Source organism: Salvelinus namaycush, chromosome 28 (assembly GCF_016432855.1).
Source record: "Salvelinus namaycush isolate Seneca chromosome 28, SaNama_1.0, whole genome shotgun sequence".
Taxonomy (NCBI): Eukaryota; Metazoa; Chordata; class Actinopteri; order Salmoniformes; family Salmonidae; genus Salvelinus; species Salvelinus namaycush.
This window is the reverse complement of record NC_052334.1, coordinates 3,163,399-3,184,178: the sequence shown is the minus strand read 5'-3', so window position 1 is coordinate 3,184,178 and position 20,780 is coordinate 3,163,399. Positions and strand designations below refer to the sequence as shown.

At 44.3% G+C, this 20,780-nt stretch overlaps 1 protein-coding gene across 1 annotated transcript; it reads right to left on the bottom strand.

Annotated features, from left to right (window-relative positions):
- Nucleotides 1–1,848: 1,848 nt before the first annotated feature.
- Nucleotides 1,849–5,152, bottom strand: LOC120023485 (gastrula zinc finger protein XlCGF7.1-like). Its single transcript, XM_038967511.1, has 4 exons — nt 5,009–5,152; nt 4,338–4,569; nt 3,474–3,596; nt 1,849–3,103 (listed from the first exon to the last, which is right to left on the bottom strand). The coding sequence occupies exons 2-4, from the start codon at nt 4,435–4,437 to the stop codon at nt 2,328–2,330; spliced, it is 999 nt and encodes a 332-aa protein (XP_038823439.1). The 5' UTR covers nt 4,438–4,569; nt 5,009–5,152; the 3' UTR covers nt 1,849–2,327.
- Nucleotides 5,153–20,780: the final 15,628 nt, after the last annotated feature.

Below are 20,780 nucleotides of genomic sequence, written 5' to 3'. Positions count from 1 at the left end.
GCGGCAGAGGAGCGGGGTTCCAAAATGCAATCATATCATACACAATTTTGCTATTTATGTATTTTTTTGTATATAGACTAGTCTAAAAATAAGTGCAACTTGACAAAGTATCTAATAGACTGTGATCAGTTGCTGGTAAAAAAAAGTGGAAGTTTGCTACTTTAATTGTCTCCATTGCTCAGACAGCCAGGTGTTGTCTACAGCGAAAATCTGTAGCCAGAGACTGGAGAGAAAGCGAGACACCCCACTCGCAGATTTTTTCTGGTTCAATTAAAGTCAATGACCAGTAGACCAGACCCAGCTGCTACTGCATTTGGGTCTATGGGAGACTCAATATGGACAAAAATTTGACAAAATGATAGGTTTTAAGTTGCACTCCTGGAAAATTGACAGGTTATTTTCAGCTATAAAACTGGTACTAATAAAATGAAATGCTTTGCAAGGCAGAACACATAAGCATAGTTTGGGGCGGCAGGTAACCTAGCCTTTGAGAGCGTTGGACAAGTAACCAAAAGGTCGTTGGTTCGAATCCCCTAGGGGACAAATCGGTCCATGTGCTCTTGAGCAAGGCACTTAACCCTAATTGTTCTAGATAAGAGCATCTGCTAAATGACTCAAATTAGAAAAATTTGCAACTTCGTATTCATTCTCTCCAGCACATCAACATATGGGTAAAAGATAAGCGTTTCCAATGACATCATCAGTGTGCATCATGTGCTTAACCAATTATGAGTAGGCATTGTCTAATTGAATGATGTCATTGGAAACACTTATCTTCTATCTTTTTTATGACAAAACATAAAACTGTTGGTGTGTGTAGCTTTAAGTGAATGTGCATACAATGTTGCTGTGGCATATGCAGTGGAGGGCAAAAGAAAAAGCCATAACAAATCATATTTTGTGTAATATTTTGTTTAGACTTAATAACTTGAAATAAGACTTAATAACTTGAAAAGACCCAACCGCTCTGGATAAAACCTGCTCTTACCATGATCAAATCGTCCAATCCTTGCATCCTCTTCATCAGAATCACCTTCACAGTGGTACCGAAATAGGACTTCCATAATGTTCTCTTGTAACACAGCATCTTCTTTCAACATTCTCAAGTCGGAGGTTTACCGACTGAGCAAAACTGTCCTTTTGATCAGCACTCCTGTAATTGTCCAATACATCAATGTTCCTCAGCATGACAGCTGAATCAATGACGTGTTTTTTTTTTTCTTCATGATGGGCTGAGGTTTAAGGTTCTATCCCTGGATCCTGCTGTACACCTGAGGATCTGCTGGCTATAGCTAGTTTACAAGGTATGGACTTCTAGAAAGAATACATCCTAAACAGTGGTCAGAGTTCAACCTCCTGTTCCTCCTTTGCGTGCCACACCCTCTCCCATTTATACTGTATGTATGAGCAGATTTCAAACAAATGGCATCAGTAAGTGTTGTGGTGCTTATAAACACGAAAGGGAAGGTTTTGGTAGATGAAAAAATATATATTAGATGGGAGCACTCGCAGATGAGTTCACAGCTCTTTCATACGGACTCTTTATTTATTTTATTTGGCAAGTCAGTTAAGAACAAATTCTTATTTTCAATGACGGCCTAGGAACAGTGGGTTAACGGCCTTGTTCAGGGGCAGAACGACAGATTTTTACCTTGTCAGCTCGGGGATTTGATCTTGCAACCTTTCGGATACTAGTCCAACGCTCTAACCACTAGGCTACGCCTCTGAAATATCTATTTACATAAACAAACGGGTCATTGATTTACTACTAGCTTCAGTGCAACTTTAATAAGAGTATTTTTCTGTTGTTGAAATGTATCCTAAATCAAAGAGGGAAAAACATCTGAATTCAGGGTAAAGACTTTATTATCAGTATAACTCATAGCCAATACAGTTAGGCCTACATAACAAAAATATATAATTTAACAAACTTTAAAGAGTTCCATATAGCATCTAATAGCTTTTAATTCAAATATGTATCAATCCTTTAATGCATTATTTGACTATTTCCCTTTTACACACCTTTAGCAACATTACAGAGTTAACCCCTAGATGTTTCTCTCTACTTTCCTTTTGATTCAATGTCCTTAAGTCAGGTTAAGCCATTGGAGATCACCACAAGCATTTTAGAATGTCCCCCACTTCTTCTATGAATACCATTATGGGGGTAACTAATCTCTGCAGGTCCTAGCATTACTGATATGGCTTCTCTCCTGTGTGCCCACTGATCCACTTAAGGAATTAATTGAATATGTGCATCAGTCATATGTAAAAGCTTCCCTACTGGTGATGTCTGACTTAAGTTAGTATGTTAAGAACAAGGGTCTCTACAGTGAGATCAATGGTAAGGCTTCTCTCCTGTGTGTTCGCTGGTGTGATTTCAAGTTACTTTGTTGAGAGAAAAAGTCCCCACATTCAGAGCAGCAGAAAGGTTTCTCTCCCGTGTGCACCCTCTGGTGAACCTTTAGCTGGTTTGATGAGGTGAAGCGCTTCTCACAGTCATGACAGGAGTATGGCTTCTCTCCTGTATGTATTCTCTGGTGATGTTTGAAGCTACCTACATAAGAGAAACTCTCCCCACATTCAGAACAATTATAAGGCTTTTCTCCAGTGTGCACTCTCTTATGAACAGTTAGATGGCTTGGTGAGGTGAAACCCTTCCCACAGTCAGAGCAGGAGTAAGGCTTTTCTCCTGTGTGAATCAGCTGATGACGTTGCAAGTCTCGCAGATAGGAGAAACTTTTGCTGCAGGTAGAGCAGTGGTGAGGCTTCTCTCCAGTGTGTGTTCGTTGGTGACCTTTCAAGCCACTCAGTTGAGAGAAACTCATCCCACAGTCAGAGCAGTGGTAAGGCTTCTCTCCTGTGTGCACTCGTTGATGAACTGTTAGATGATGTGATGCAGGAAAGCGCTTCCCACAGACAGAGCAGGCGTAAGGCTTCTCTCCAGAATGTTTTCGAAGGTGTCTTTCAAGATATGATGGGAATGGGAAGCTCTCCTCACAGTGAGGGCAGTGGTGAGACCCTTTAGCTTTGCTCCCTTCCTGATGTTTCTTCCCTGATGCAGGAAATGTCTCGACTTGGTCAGAGGAGTTAGAGGTCTCTCCTGGGTGAATGACAACATAAAAACAGGTGAGCAGGTGCAGCACACTTTATTTCATTTTTATTTAACCTTTATTTAACCTGGCAAGTCAGTTAAGAACAAATTCTTATTTACAATGACAGTCTACCCCGGCCAAACCCGGACGACGCTGGGCCGGTGTCTCTAGCACTGAGATGCAGTACCTTAGACCGCTGCGCCATTCGGGAGCCTACATCCATAATCATTGGATCAAATTAAAAATGTGTCCAATAAAGCAGTAGTGAAAATGGGTATAGAGAACTAACCTTCTAGTGTATGGCGAGTACTATTGAAGTGGGGCTAAGTAGGTTTCTCTGGTTGAAACTAGAATGCTACATTTCCTTTCACTTCTTACCGTGATCAGATTCCCCAATGTCGTCTTCCTCCTCTTCTTCTTCTTCTTCTTTTATGATGACATTCAGGCCCAGTGTTTGACTGCTGTTTGACGGCCCCACCGATGCCGTCTCTGGACTCGCTCCTGTGTGAATGAGCACATAATAAATTATGTCAAAACGGTGTAACTACATCATCTTGCATTGACTCGAGGGAATAAAAACAAATACTAAAACCATGTAACAAAGTGGTTGGCGGACATCTAAATAACCAAAGTATGTACTTTAAATCTGCCTCGCTCCATCAACAACAGCCTAAAAATAGTGTCCTAAAAATACTGAAATTAATCTGACTCTTGACTAAAAGGAAAGTATGAAAGCCAGCTGGCCTTGAGGACCAGAACACCACTGGGAAAGGGGGATATCTAGTCAGTTGTCCAACTGAATGTTTTCAACTGAAACATGTCTTCCGCATTTAACCCAACCCCTCTATCAGAGGTGTGGGGGAGCTGCCATAATCGACATCCACGTCTTCGGCACCCAGGGAACAGTGGGTTCATCGCTTTGTTCAGTGGCAGAACGACAGATTTTTACCTTGTCAGCTCGGGGATTCGATCCAGCAACCTTCCGGTTACAGGCCCAACGCTCTAACCACTAGGCTACCTGCTGGTTACTGGCCCAACGCTCTAACCACTAGGCTACCTGCTGGTTACTGGCCCAACGCTCTAACCACTAGGCTACCTGCTGGTTACTGGCGCAACGCTCTAACCACTAGGCTACCTGCTGGTTACTGGCCCAACGCTCTAACCACTAGGCTACCTGCTGGTTACTGGCCCAACGCTCTAACCACTAGGTCCAACCGCTGTTGATAAAACCTGCTCTCTTACCTGGGTAATCATCACATTCCCAAATCTTCACTTCCTCCTCTTCATCTTTCGTGATGATATTCAGCAGGAGTGTTTGACTGCTGTCTTCCACTGATGCCATTTCTCCTGCGGTGCCCAGGGATGTTGTCAGTCAGGACCCAGTCAGTATAGTCTTTGACTCAGTGTGGAGAAGCGGTAGAAAGCTCCAGGATGGTTATCCTCACTGTTCCAAAATGAAGTCCAAACTAACAACCTGGAAAATAAGTCTGTATGAGATGCACGACAGTTATGTAATTTGATGGCTTGCTTGCTATATAGCTAGTTAGCACACAACACATCCCATATTTTCTGATTTATTCAATGTTGCAACGCAAACTTAGTTCCCTGTCCCGGGCCTTGGTTGGCTAAGCAACGAAATAAAATCTACATGCGCAAGGTAGCTGGCTAACGTTAGCTATTTTGGTTTTGGGTTTTAGCCAACATATTTCGCTAGCTAGCTAGGTTAGCAGCTACATAATATTTGGTTTAGCTAGCTAACGTTACATATTTCCCTATGTTGCTTACTTGCGGGGGAAAAAACGTTATGTGGCGACATTGTTTGTTAGCTTTAGCTAATAGTTGAGTCTCAAACGTTAGCGAGGCCTTCCCTGGCCATTTGCCCTGCAACAGATCCGCAAGCGGCGGGTTCTTACCTGAGGCCTTGTTTCGCAAAAATAGAATCAGAAAATATTTTTTGTTGACTGGTTGAAGTTATTGTTAATTGTTTAAATTATATTTATGACCTAACAGCTCCTCTAAAATAAGAACCAGAACAAACGCAATTGCAACTTCCTCGTTTTCTATCTCGAAATAGTAGGCGTTCTGCCAAACTACACTTAATGTAGACACACGCCACCTGTTGTCCGGGAGTGTATTTTTCTTCTTCGGCGATGTTAAATGGTGGTTGGCATCCAATAAATGTTGCATTACCACCTACAACTAGATTGAGCTATACATCCATTGCAGCGGGAAGTAGGGGTGCTGCACTGGGCCTTTAATAGTCTTGTATTAGAGGACCTGCAGTGCGTTGAAGAAAAATCAAAACACACCCAACCCCAAACTACTTTCGCAACAATGTATAAATCCCTTATGAAAACGTAAATAAACAAATACCCTACCATCTAAACCTACACTCATTAAAAACCCACCACCCTATTCCACTATTTAAACCTATCTAGTCCTACCTCAGGCCAAGGCCTGGAAGGACGGGACACCACCACTCAACACAACCTGTAACTCTTCTGACATCAAATCTCGTGCACCCAAATACTTCTCAGCAGCTGCCACAAGAACCTCTATTTTCTGTGACCTGCGGTACGGTTTATAACCATTGCTATGAACGCTAAAAAGTAAATCTTACTGTAGCATATATCACTCGTTGGCCTATCGCTCTGTACTGGCACAGATCTACTACTCACATGAACCCTCTCAGGATCTCTCCCCCTTGACCCATCTTCCTTTACTTTTTTCACTGCCTCAGCATACAACACCGTCTGCACTATTCTAACCCTGGCAACCTCAACCTGCCGTTCTCGCACCAGACATTTCTGATCCCCGGCCCCATGGGCACCCCTACAATGAACACATACCGCTTCATTCTCCAATACTATACATTCCATTGTCTCATGTCCTTCTGCACACTTCTCACACCTCACTCCTACACACTGGTGCCACATGCCCATAATCTTGACACCTGTAACAACATAATGGATTCGGCACAAAAGCTCATAGGGGATAACTGAAATATCCTAAGTTCACTTTGTCGGGCAAAGACTCAACATCAAAACTCAAAAGAACAGACAATTAATTACTTCTGTTTTACCACTCATGCCACCCTGTCTGCATCGCACCAAACAAAGAGCATCACAAACACTGGGAATCTTCTCCTTCAGTTGGTCCACTGTCACATTTACCGCTACCCCAGTAATCAACGGCATCTCTTTTCCCCATTTGTTTGGCGTGGAGCGCCTTCTCCCTCTGACCGGCAGAAGCACAACCTATTATCACAAGATCACTTCGGGTTACCTTCACCGATCCCACAGCACCAAACTCCATTTTCACCCACTCTGAAACCACATATGGATCAGCCAAAAGGCATGAGGTCAATTTTCTCAAAACAATGTGGACTTATATTTATCCTGACCATCGGTGCCTCAGGCTCCGAGAACGTCACCACACCTGCTAACGTCGATAATTCACCCTCACTCACTTCCATTTTGCCTCCAGACCTTGATATGGCTGCGTATGGCTCACTCTGCTTACACTTTCCACCATTCTTCCACCATTCTTCCTCGACAAACCATCTCCCGCCATCTTCTACTGATTTCAAGCTCACCCTCTTCGACCTCCTCTGCCACTCTTTTTCCCTCCATTCCTCATCCGTATTCTAAATATAAGTCTCCTTATGATACTATTGCACTTTTCCTAACATCTCGTTCTTGCCCCATCTCAAGGAACTGCATTTTCCTTCCCCTACCACGAGTCAAAGTTCAGCGTGCGGGAGTGTGAATCACATGCATACTATAAAGAATTACTCAGATTTTAAGTAATTTTATTTGTAACATGAATGTGATATTACACTCTTCTCATTCGAAAGTGAGGTCCGTGTGGAAAGAAGATTTTGCACACACACACACACACACACACACACACACACACACACACACACACACACACACACACACACACACACACACACACACACACACACAATGACCCAGCAGCTAGTTTAGCCAGAGCCTTATTGACCACCAAGTTCTAAATGATGAAGTAATGTAGACATCATGTAGGGACTTGTTGTCCAAGGGCCAATAGATGGCAGTCATTGTTCTGTAAATCGACTCACTCTTGATGAATGTTGATTTAAAGATTGGTCTACAATTGCACGGTGAACGACCTTATTCCTGATGGATATAATCGAGGCGTCCTGTGAATTGTGCCCGATTGACTTGAATGGTTTGCTTTTCTTCTGTTAAACTAAGACATACATCCAGGTCAGCTATGATTACCATCTGTGTGGTGATTGTATTTGGTTCAGAGACTCTGTTGGGTGTAGGTGGGTCGTTCCACAAAAAGAGTGCCTTTGGTATTTTAAGTAGAAATTGTGCACCAATATTGAGTTTTAAAAGTCTGTTATATTAAATGAAGTGCTCTGTAATATAGACCACATGGAGAATTCAAATCAATCAAGACTTGCTAAAGTGCCAAAATTCAGCATTTTGACATGTACATCCGTTAATATACATTACCGGTCAAAAGTTTAGACACACCTACTCATTCCAGGGTTTTTCTTTATTTCTTTACTATTTTCTACATTGTAGAATAATAGTTTAGACATCAAAGCTATGAAATAACACATATGTAACCATGCAGTAACCAAAAACAGTGTATAACAAATCTAAATATTTTAGATTCTTCAAAGTAGCCACACTTTGCCTTGATGACAGCTTTGCACACTCTTGGCATTCTCTCAACCAGCTTCATGAGGTAGTCACCTGGAATGCTTTTCCAACAGTCTTGAAGGAGCTCACACATATGTTGAGCACTTGTTGGCTGCTTTTCCTTCACTCTGCTGTCCAACTCATTCCAAACCATCTCAATTGGCTTGAGGTAGGGTGATTGTAGAGGCCAGGTCATCTGATGCAGCACTCCATCACTCTCCTTCTTGGTCAAAAATCAATTTCACAGGCTGGAGGTGTGTTTTGGGTCATTGTCCTGTTGAAAAACAAATGATAGTCCCACTAAGCTCAAACCAGATTGGTTTGCTTGTGTATATATATATATATATATATATATATATATATATATATATATATATATATATATATATATATAAATACCTACATACTGGGCTTATAGAAGCAGGTACCCACGTGCCATCTCCTCATTGGTTATACCCACGTGGGTGATAGAAAGACAAACTGTTTTGCCGGTAGTCGTGGTAATACAATGAAAGTTTAGATGCGATCACCATATAATTTAAACGATGACTGGAAACGATTCGGTTGGCCGTTTTATGTGTGGATTAATTGTCGGAGTAGAGATCCTTGTGCATTTCAGGTAAAATAACAACTCAATGTTTATATCCCAGGACAAATTAGCTAGCAACAGCAAGCTAGCTAAATGGGACAAATTAACGTTAGCTAGCAAGTGCAAGCTAACTAGCTAAATTACCATACATGTTTAATGTTTTTTGACCTATCCCCAAATTAATGTCATTGGTTCAGAGTTTGTTTTGATATTTTAACCTGCATGTCATGATCATGTTTGGTGTGGGGTGCAAAATAAATTTATGCACGATAGCGCACGATGGCGCACGCGTGCAGCCGGTTTGGGCAAGGTGTTATATTTTAGCCATTGGCAACGACGCTTGTTGACACTCACGAGCAGTGTGGGTGCAATAATTGAGTAACATAGATTTCTAAATGTATTTTGCGACGCGAGCGGTGTGGTCAGCCTATTAGAGGGATATCGCGACGGAAGAAGTCTGTTGTAGCCCGCTCGTGCTGTTACGTCGGCAGACGAGTCGTCATGGATCAGCAGGGCTCCGTGTGGTAAAATAGTCCAGGCCAATTGGCAAAATAGGTATAGTGGCCAAAGAATTTGTCCGATGGGCCTCTTCCGCTAATAGTCCGATATGCTCTAGCCGGCTAGCAGAGGGGCATTCAGGGGACGTCGCGACGGCTAGCCTGCCTAAGTATGCTGCAGAGCTGTCTACAAAATACATTTGATTAGTTCTTCAAAGTAGATAAGGCTCACTAACTCTATCCCGCTCTCTCGTCGTTGTGTTGTGCGGTTTATGTCAAAGTTGGTCCGTGCAATACGGGGTCCTTGGGACGTCCCGCCCCCCATTGAAGTTGTCATTTTAAATCGTAATGTTAAGGTTAGGCAAGGGTTATGCTTATGGTTTGAGGGTAGGGACGTCTCAGTGATCCCGTTAGCACTGTCAGGAGACACGTCATACTCATCGTCTACATCTCTAATGCCGCGTTCAAAACAACTGGGAATTGCGAACTGGGAAATTGCCGGCGTCCGAGAGTTCAAAACAACTGGGAACTCGGAAAAAGACGAGCTCCGACTGGGAACCGTTATTTGATTTGAACCGTTATCCAAATCGGGAATCTGGACCTCTTTCTATAGCTCCGACCTGAAGATCACTTACGTTATGATTTGACCTAGTATTTTTTGTTTTGAACGAGGAATAAAGCACAGATACTGGGCAATTCTGGGAAACATTAAAGTTGTACCTTTGCATGCTGGAATCGCCCTTATTAATCAATGTTGTTACGCTAATTTAGTACCATGACCCGGGCCTTGGCTGGCTAAACTACGAAATAAATGGCAAGGTAGCGAATGTTAGTTCGACGGGTGTTTAGCTACAAAAAAATATATATTGAAAATATCACCACATACTATTTTTGTTTTGCTCACAAGTAAGCAAAATATGGAAATGTGTAGCTAGCTAAACTAAGTAAAAAAAAAGTCTAGTCCCGATGTTATCCCTTGCCTGGATAGCATCGCCAAATCGGGACTAGACTTTTTTTACTTAGTTTAGCTAGCTACACATTTCCATATTTTGCTTACTTGTGAGCAAAACAAAAATAGTATGTGGTGATATTTTCAATATATATTTTTTTGTTAACGTTAGCTCGCTATCTAGGCCTTGCCTGGCCATTTGGACTGCAGCACTCTTCGAGAGGGGGTTCTTATCCGAGGCCTTGCTGCGCTAAAACGGAACCAGAAATGCTTTTTGTAGACTGGGTGAAGTTATTTGTTCATTGTTTAATGGGTACAGTGTCATTTATGACTTGGCATCTCTTTTAAAATAAATATCCATAACAAACGTGATGGCAACTTCCGCATTGTTTTTTTCGACAACACTCCTGTTGTGCAGGAGTGTGAATCACGTGGGATGATTGAATTACTCAGGTTGCAATCATTTTATTTAACATTGGATTCTTCATTCCTGTGAGGTCCGCTAACAGAACAAGATTTTGCACATACAAAGAGCCTGCAGTATTTTCTACACAATGAGTACTTTTAGTAGTTCCTTAGGACAGGTCTCACCTCTTATCTTTGAACTATTATTTATTTATTTATTAGTGACAGACACCGTTATTCAAATATCTATGATTAACTCTACTGCCTAAATCTTATAGCCCAAAAAAACACCATCTAATAATATAAAGAAAGTCGTAGCAGTTTTAGTTAAAAGCCCATCTTTTATTTAAGCAGACTTTAACACCTCTACACTACCAGGGGTCGGGAGGGAGAACCCGGAGGGGGCGGATAGGTCAGGTAGGTTCTACCCGTCCTGTCTAACGCCTCCTGCGGCCTCCTCTCCTGCGACGACGTCGGGACACCCTGGGGCGGCGGCGTCTGCGGACAGGTCGTCTGGAGGAACTGCGTCTTCTGGGCATTGTGATTGATGGATAAGACTTGTAGACGGGCCGTGTTCCCTTTTATAGGGCTCGAGTGACGTCATTATGGGATAAATGATGATGCAATAATGATGCAATAGCCAACTTCTACCGAAACAGTACAACGGAACAATTTGATTAGTGTAGTATTAGCTAGCTACATAGTTGTCTTTGCTGTCTTTGTATCTAAGATAATTGTGTAGTTTAGAGTAATTATCTAGCCAGTTATCGAGGTTACCTAGCCAGCTCCACTTTCAAACAAAGTCAGCTAGCCAGCTATTTTCGCCGTCCTAACGTTGTCAACACTGCTAGCTAGCCAACTTCTACCGAAACATTACAACGGAACGATTTGATTAGTGTAGTGTTAGCTAGCTACATAGTTGTCTTTGCTGTCTTTGTATCTAAGATAATTGTGTAGTTTAAAGTAATTATCTAGCCAGTTATCGAGGTTACCTAGCCAGTTATCGAGGCTACCTAGCCAGCAACACGTTCAAACTAAGTCAACAACGCAGCCACTGCTAGCTAGCCTACTTCACCAGCCAGCAGTACTGTATCATTTTAATCATTTTAGTCAATAAGATTTTTGCAACGTAAGCTTAACTTTCTGAACATTCGAGACGTGTAGTCCACTTGTCATTCCAATCTCTTTTGCATTAGCGTAGCCTCTTCTGTAGCCTGTCAACTATGTGTCTGTCTATCCCTGTTCTCTCCTCTCTGCACAGACCATACAAACGCTTCACACCGCGTGGCCGCTGCCACTCTAACCTGGTGGTCCCAGCGCGCACGACCCACGTGGAGTTCCAGGTCTCCGGCAGCCTCTGGAACTGCCGATCTGCGGCCAACAAGGCAGAGTTCATCCCAGCCTATGCTTCCCTCCAGTCCCTCGACTTCTTGGCACTGACGGAAACATGGATTACCACAGATAACACTGCTACTCCTACTGCTCTCTCCTCGTCTGCCCACGTGTTCTCGCACACCCCGAGAGCTTCTGGTCAGCGGGGTGGTGGCACTGGGATCCTCATCTCTCCCAAGTGGACATTCTCTCTTTCTCCCCTGACCCATCTGTCTATCGCCTCCTTTGAATTCCATGCTGTCACAGTTACCAGCCCTTTCAAGCTTAACATCCTTATCATTTATCGCCCTCCAGGTTCCCTTGGAGAGTTCATCAATGAGCTTGACGCCTTGATAAGTTCCTTTCCTGAGGATGGCTCACCTCTCACAGTTCTGGGTGACTTTAACCTCCCCACGTCTACCTTTGACTCATTCCTCTCTGCCTCCTTCTTTCCACTCCTCTCCTCTTTTGACCTCACCCTCTCACCTTCCCCCCCTACTCACAAGGCAGGCAATACGCTTGACCTCATCTTTACTAGATGCTGTTCTTCCACTAATCTCATTGCAACTCCCCTCCAAGTCTCCGACCACTACCTTGTATCCTTTTCCCTCTCGCTCTCATCCAACACTTCCCACTCTGCCCCTACTCGGATGGTATCGCGCCGTCCCAACCTTCGCTCTCTCTCCCCCGCTACTCTCTCCTCTTCCATCCTATCATCTCTTCCCTCTGCTCAAACCTTCTCCAACCTATCTCCTGATTCTGCCTCCTCAACCCTCCTCTCCTCCCTTTCTGCATCCTTTGACTCTCTATGTCCCCTATCCTCCAGGCCGGCTCGGTCCTCCCCTCCTGCTCCGTGGCTCGACGACTCATTGCGAACTCACAGAACAGGGCTCCGGGCAGCCGAGCGGAAATGGAGGAGAACTCGCCTCCCTGCGGACCTGGCATCCTTTCACTCCCTCCTCTCTACATTTTCCTCTTCTGTCTCTGCTGCTAAAGCCACTTTCTACCACTCCAAATTCCAAGCATCTGCCTCTAACCCTAGGAAGCTCTTTGCCACCTTCTCCTCCCTCCTGAATCCTCCTCCCCCTCCCCCCCCCCCTCCTCCCTCTCTGCGGATGACTTCGTCAACCATTTTGAAAAGAAGGTCGACGACATCCGATCCTCGTTTGCTAAGTCAAACGACACCGCTGGTTCTGCTCACACTGCCCTACCCTGTGCTTTGACCTCTTTCTCCCCTCTCTCTCCAGATGAAATCTCGCGTCTTGTGACGGCCGGCCGCCCAACAACCTGCCCGCTTGACCCTATACCCTCCTCTCTTCTCCAGACCATTTCCGGAGACCTTCTCCCTTACCTCACCTCGCTCATCAACTCATCCTTGACCGCTGGCTACGTCCCTTCCGTCTTCAAGAGAGCGAGAGTTGCTCCCCTTCTGAAAAAACCTACACTCGATCCCTCCGATGTCAACAACTACAGACCAGTATCCCTTCTTTCTTTTCTCTCCAAAACTCTTGAACGTGCCGTCCTTGGCCAGCTCTCCTGCTATCTCTCTCAGAATGACCTTCTTCATCCAAATCAGTCAGGTTTCAAGACTAGTCATTCAACTGAGACTGCTCTTCTCTGTGTCACGGAGGCGCTCCGCACTGCTAAAGCTAACTCTCTCTCCTCTGCTCTCATCCTTCTAGACCTATCGGCTGCCTTTGATACTGTGAACCATCAGATCCTCCTCTCCACCCTCTCCGAGTTGGGCATCTCCGGCGCGGCCCACGCTTGGATTGCGTCCTACCTGACAGGTCGCTCCTACCAGGTGGCGTGGCGAGAATCTGTCTCCGCACCACGTGCTCTCACCACTGGTGTCCCCCAGGGCTCTGTTCTAGGCCCTCTCCTATTCTCGCTATACACCAAGTCACTTGGCTCTGTCATATCCTCACATGGTCTCTCCTATCATTGCTATGCAGACGACACACAATTAATCTTCTCCTTTCCCCCTTCTGATAACCAGGTGGCGAATCGCATCTCTGCATGTCTGGCAGACATATCAGTGTGGATGACGGATCACCACCTCAAGCTGAACCTCGGCAAGACGGAGCTGCTCTTCCTCCCGGGGAAGGACTGCCCGTTCCATGATCTCGCCATCACGGTTGACAACTCCATTGTGTCCTCCTCCCAGAGCGCTAAGAACCTTGGCGTGATCCTGGACAACACCCTGTCGTTCTCAACTAACATCAAGGCGGTGGCCCGTTCCTGTAGGTTCATGCTCTACAACATTCGCAGAGTACGACCCTGCCTCACACAGGAAGCGGCGCAGGTCCTAATCCAGGCACTTGTCATCTCCCGTCTGGATTACTGCAACTCGCTGTTGGCTGGGCTCCCTGCCTGTGCCATTAAACCCCTACAACTCATCCAGAACGCCGCAGCCCGTCTGGTGTTCAACCTTCCCATGTTCTCTCACGTCACCCCGCTCCTCCGCTCTCTCCACTGGCTTCCAGTTGAAGCTCGCATCCGCTACAAGACCATGGTGCTTGCCTACGGAGCTGTGAGGGGAACGGCACCTCCGTACCTTCAGGCTCTGATCAGGCCCTACACCCAAACAAGGGCACTGCGTTCATCCACCTCTGGCCTGCTCGCCTCCCTACCTCTGAGGAAGTACAGTTCCCGCTCAGCCCAGTCAAAACTGTTCGCTGCTCTGGCACCCCAATGGTGGAACAAACTCCCTCACGACGCCAGGTCAGCGGAGTCAATCACCACCTTCCGGAGACACCTGAAACCCCACCTCTTTAAGGAATACCTAGGATAGGACAAAGTAATCCTTCTAACCCCCCCCCCCCCCCTTAAAAGATTTAGATGCACTATTGTAAAGTGGTTGTTCCACTGGATATCATAAGGTGAATGCACCAATTTGTAAGTCGCTCTGGATAAGAGCGTCTGCTAAATGACTTAAATGTAATGTAAATGTAACTATCTGTCTGGCGTTGCTCTCTGGACATTTCAACGTCAACCTCAAGTTCAGGTCCTTCTTTGTAAATGATAATAGAAAAACAAGTCAATATTTGCACCTAATATATTGTACAGTAGGGTTTGCAATACGCATAAGATAAGCATTGCTACTCTTGGGACACTTTATGAATACAGGCCCTGGTACTAAACGGAAATGGAGCTGTGGGTGTGTAACGGATGTGAAATGGCTAGCTAGTTAGCGGGTACGCGCTACTAGCGTTTCAATCAGTTACGTCACTTGCTCTGAAACCTACAAGTAGTGTTGCACCTTGCTCTGCAAGGGCCGTGGCTTTTGTGGAGCGATGGGTAACGACGATTCGTGGGTGACTGTTGTTGGTGTGTGCAGAGGGTCCCTGGTTCGCGCCCGTGTCGGGGCGAGGGGACCGTTTAAAGTTATACTGTTACAGGTGCTCGTTTTCTAGAAATCAGACATTCAACCAGATATTTATTTGTACCTGGTGCATGTTTGGAGGGATGCAGCTCATTCAAATAGACATGTAGCTTGTACATAGAACAGAGTGTCGTCTCATATTCTTCATGACGAGACATTTATATCTGCAATGTCTAGAATGTTGTAGCATCCTGAACCCACATGCACGCACCCTCCAGCCATAAGGAGAAAGGATAACCAGCAGGGGTGAATCTCATAAGTCTTACCACAGGAAATCAAGGACAGATACTAGATACAGTGGGGTACGGAATAGATGACACATCAGATGAGCAAAAAATCCTAAAATTATACAAATACTGAGCGATATTGTTTAGTTCAAACATTTTGAAAATTATATTATTTTATATTATTCTAATACAATTGATCAGAGAAAGATGGTTTAACAAGTAATAATTCATTTTTTTGAAAAGACAGCGGTCAAATTATTGGCACCCCTGTTTTCAATACCCCTTGCGAGGATAACGACACTGAGCCTTTTGGTATAATGTTTTATGAGATTGAAGAGCACATTGGGAGGGATCTTAGACCATCCCCTCAATACAGAATTTTCCCAGATCCTTAACATCTTTCGTCTGTGCTCATGGACTGCCCTCTTCATTTCAATGGGATTTAAGTGTACAAACTTTCACTCTTATCCCATTTGAGTGAAATCCCCTCCCACAGATTTTTTCCCGTGTGAACTCCCTGTTGAATGGTTAGACTATTTTTGTGACTCACTTCCCACAGTCATAAGGGCTCAGTCCTTCCCACAGTCAGAACATTCATAAGTGTTCAGTCCTCTGTGTGTGTGTTTTTTCTGTTGACGTTTTAGGCTGTACAGTTTAGATAAACACTTCCCACAGTCAGAGCAGGAGTAAGGATTTTCCCCTGTGTGCACTCTTATGACCGGTTAGCTGACTAGATGTAGCAAAGCACTTTACACAGTCAGAGCAGGAGTAAGGTTTCTCTCCGAGTGTGTTCGCTGGTGTAATTTTAGGCTGTTCAGTCAACTCTTTCCACAGTCAGAGCAGGACTAAGGATTCTCCCGTGTGCACTCTTTTATGAAGTGTTAGCTTATGTAACAGTATAACTTTAAACCGTCCCCTCGCCCCGACACGGGCGCGAACCAGGGACCCTCTGCATACATCAACAACTGTCGCCCACGAAGCGTCGTTACCCATCGCTCCACAAAAGCCGCGGCCCTTGCAGAGCAAGGGGCAACACTACTTAAGTCTCAGAGCAAGTGACGTAACTGATTGAAATGCTACTAGCGCGTACCCGCTAACTAGCTAGCCATTTCACATCCGTTACACTCACCCCCCTTTCAACCTTCTCCTTTTTCCGCAGCAACCAGGGATCCGGGTCAACAGCATCAATGTAACAGTATAACTTTACGGCCATCCCTTCGCCCCGACCCGGGCGCGAACCAGGGACCTTCTGCACACATCAACAACAGTCACCCACGAAGCGTCGTTACCCATCGCTCCACAAAAGCCGCGGCCCTTGCAGAGCAAGGGGCAACACTACTTAAGTCTCAGAGCAAGTGACGTAACTGATTGAAATGCTACTAGCGCGTACCCGCTAACTAGCTAGCCATTTCACATCCGTTACACTTACGCGATGAAGCACTTTACGCAGTCAGAGCAGGAGTACGATTTCTCCCCTGTGTGCACTCTTATGCACTGTTAGGTTACTAGATTTAGCGAAGCACTTTTCTACAGTCAGAGCAGGAGAATGATTTATCTCACTGGTGTAACATTAGGAAGTTCAGTCTTGAGAAACTCTTGCCACAGTCAGAGCAGGAATACGATCTCTTCTGTGTGAACTCCGAGAGATTAGTTGACTTGATGTTCGGAAGCACTTGCCATAGTCGGAGCAGGAGTAAGATTTCTTCACCGTGTGCACTCCCTGGTGAGTGGTTAAATGAGTTGACGTTCTGAAGCGCTTCCCACTGTCAGGGCAGGAGTAAGGCTTCTCTCCTGTATGTTTCTGCAGGTGTCTTTTAAGATATGATGGGAATGGGAAACTCTTCTCATAGTGAGGACAGTGGTAAGACCTCTTATCTTTGAACTGTCGGGTGTTACTCTCCGGACATTTCAACGTCAACCTCAAGTTCAGCGGAGTCAGGTCCTTCTGTGTAAATGATAATAGGAAAAACAAGTCAATATTTGCAACAAGCTAGTTATTTGCCTGATTAATACAAAAAGTTATTGCACCTAATATATTACACAGTAGGGTTTACAACACTGCTCAGTCATAACAGGCATCTCTTGCTATGAAAATCTACAGCATAATGAGGCAGTAAACCCTCTACAGAATGAAAGTCTAGCTTCTATTAAGTCTGTATTTTTCACAGTAACTTTCTCAGAAATAATCCTGCAGCAACATGTTGAATAGACATTTCAACTTGTTGCTCCTTTGAGGGGTTGGTTCTGTTTCAGAGTTAAATGTCCGATACATTTCAGGCAACATTTCACTAGAGAGTTACAAGGGTTACGATAATAATAATAATACTAATAATAAACAATTTAGTTGCCGCTTTTTATCCAAAGCGACTTACAATCATGCATAAATGTTTTGTATGGGTGGCCCCAGCGTCTAACCGGTTTATCATAATGCAAAAAACAAGGTTGTAGGCTATTACTCCATTAATTGTTATTTTAAAAAGCATACCCTAGTAGTCTAGGCAACCTGGAAGTGGTTTTAAAAAGCATACCCTAGTAGTCTAGGCAACCTGGAAGTGGTTTTAAAAAGCATACCCTAGTAGTCTAGGCAACCTGGAAGTGGTTTTAAAAATGTGCTTGTTAAAAGGCTTCAGCCTCCCAAGCACCTCACGTATTACCTGCTTTACTTAACAAAAGGCACATCTCAATAAGTGGTTCAGGTGTCCTCATGACACGGCTCAAGTGGTGCTTATAAAAAACACTATTCTGTTTTTTGACCGTTAAAGCCAGACATTTTTCTGGTTAATACAGAGCATTCAGAAAGTATTCATACCCCTTAACTTATTCCACATTTTGTTGTGTTACAGCTTGAATTCTAAATTGATTAAATACATGTTTCTCTCACTGGCCCATCTACACACAATAACCCATAATAACAAGGTGAAAACATGTAAGATATTTTTGCATATTTATTGAAATACATAAATATCTAATTTACTTAAGTATTCACACCCCCGAGTCAACACGTTCACCCCCGAGTCAACACGTTCACCCCCGAGTCAACACGTTCACCCCCGAGTCAACACGTTCACCCCCGAGTCAACACGTTCACACCCGAGTCAACACGTTCACACCCGAGTCACCTTTGGCAGCGATTACAGCTGAGTCTTTCTGGGTAAGTCTCTAAGAGCTTTGCACACCTAGATTGTACATTATTATTTTAAACATTCTTCAATCTCTGTCAAGTTAGTTGTTGGTCATTGCTAGACAGCCATTCAAGTCTTGCCATAGATTTTATATTTTACAATTTTCTTTAGGAAGTAAAAAGGTAAAAGTTTTGTACTTTTTCCCTGATACCTAAATGTACTCGTTACATTTTAAATGCTTAGAAGGACAGGAAAATAGTCCAATGGACGCATTTATCAAGGGAACATCCCTGGTCATCCTTACTGCCTCTGATCTGTCAGACTCACTAAATACACATGCTTCATTTGTAAATGTCTGAGTGTGCCACAGGCTATCTGTAATAAAATAAAAATAGTGCCGTCTGGTTTGCTTAATATAAGCATTTTGAAATGATTTATACTTTTACTTTTGATACTTAAGTGGGGCGGCAGGTATCCTAGTGGTTAGAGCGTTGGGCCAGTAACCGAAAGGTTGCTGGATCGAATCCCCGAGGTGACAAGGTAAAAATCTGTCGTTCTACCCCTGAACAAGGCAGTTAACCCACTGTTCCCTGGTAGGCCGTCACTGTAAATAGGAATTTGTTCTTAACTGACTTGCCTAGTTAAATAAAGATTTAATTATGTATATTTTTACAAATGGAAAAATTTAAACGTCTTGAGTCAAATATTCAACCCCTTTGTTATGGCAAGTAAGTTGCATGGACTCACTACGCGTTTAATATTTTTTGAATGACTACCTAATTCATCTCTGTACCCCACACATACAGATAATTGTAAGGTCCCTCAGTCGAGCAATGAATTTCAAACACAGATTCAACCACAAAGACCAGGGAGGTTTTCCAAAGAAGGACACCTATTGGTAGATGGGTAAACATTTAAAAAGCAGACATTGAATATGCCTTTGAGCATATGCCTTTAATTACACCATGGATGGTGTATCAATACACCCAGTCACTACCAGTGGTGGAAAAAGTACCCAATTGTCATAATTGAGTAAAAGGAAAGATACCTTAAATAGAAAACAACTCAAGTAAATGTAGCCCAGTAAAAGTCTAAAAGTATTTGGTTTTAAATATACATAAAATGTATTGAACATTTATTAATTAGGCCAAGTTTCTCATAAGACAGAATGCATCAGTGTTTCTGTTCTGAGATCATATTGCTGGTGTCCTTTACAAAGGAGGGGTGCTGTTCTGAGACCATACTGCTGGTGTCCTTTAGGAGGGGAGCTGTTCTGAGATCATACTGCTGGTGTACTTTACAAAGGAGGGGGGCTGTTCTGAGATCATACTGCTGGTGTCCTTTAGGAGAGGAGCTGTTCTGAGACCATACTGCTGGTGTCCTTTACAAAGGAGGGGAGCTGTTCTGAGACCATACTGCTGGTGTCCTTTAGGAGGGGAGCTGTTCTGAGACCATACTGCTGGTGTCCTTTAGGAGGGGAGCTGTTCTGAGATTATACTGCTGGTGTCCTTTACAAAGGAGGGGAGCTGTTCTGAGATCATACTGCTGGTGTCCTTTACAAAGGAGGGGAGCTGTTCTGAGACCATACTGCTGGTGTCCTTTACAAAGGAGGGGTGCTGTTCTGAGACCATACTGCTGGTGTCCTTTAGGAGGGGAGCTGTTCTGAGACCATACTGCTGGTGTCCTTTAGGAGGGGAGCTGTTCTGAGATCATACTGCTGGTGTCCTTTAGGAGAGGAGCTGTTCTGAGACCATACTGCTGGTGTCCTTTAGGAGGGGAGCTGTTCTGAGATCATACTGCTGGTGTCCTTTAGGAGGAGAGCTGTTCTGAGACCATACTGCTGGTGTCCTTTAGGAGGAGAGCTGTTCTGAGGTCATACTGCTGGTGTCCTTTACAAAGGAGGGGAGCTGTTCTGAGATCATACTGCTGGTGTCCTTTACAAAGGAGGGGAGCTGTTCTGAGATCATACTGCTGGTGTCCTTTAGGAGGGGAGCTGTTCTGAGATCATACTGCTGGTGTCCTTTACAAAGGAGGGGAGCTGTTCTGAGATCATACTGCTGGTGTCCTTTACGAAGGAGGGGAGCTGTTCTGAGATCATACAGCTGGTGTCCTTTAGGAAGGAGGGGAGCTGTTCTGAGATCATACTGCTGGTGTCCTTTAGGAGGGGAGCTGTTCTGAGACCATACTGCTGGTGTCCTTTAGGAGGGGAGCTGTTCTGAGACCATACTGCTGGTGTCCTTTAGGAGGGGAGCTGTTCTGAGACCATACTGCTGGTGTCCTTTAGGAGGGGAGCTGTTCTGAGACCATACTGCTGGTGTCCTTTACAAAGGAGGGGAGCTGTTCTGAGATCATACTGCTGGTGTCCTTTACAAAGGAGGGGAGCTGTTCTGCGAATGGTATAATAAGAAAAGTCAACAAAAGTTGATAAAGTGGCTGTTAC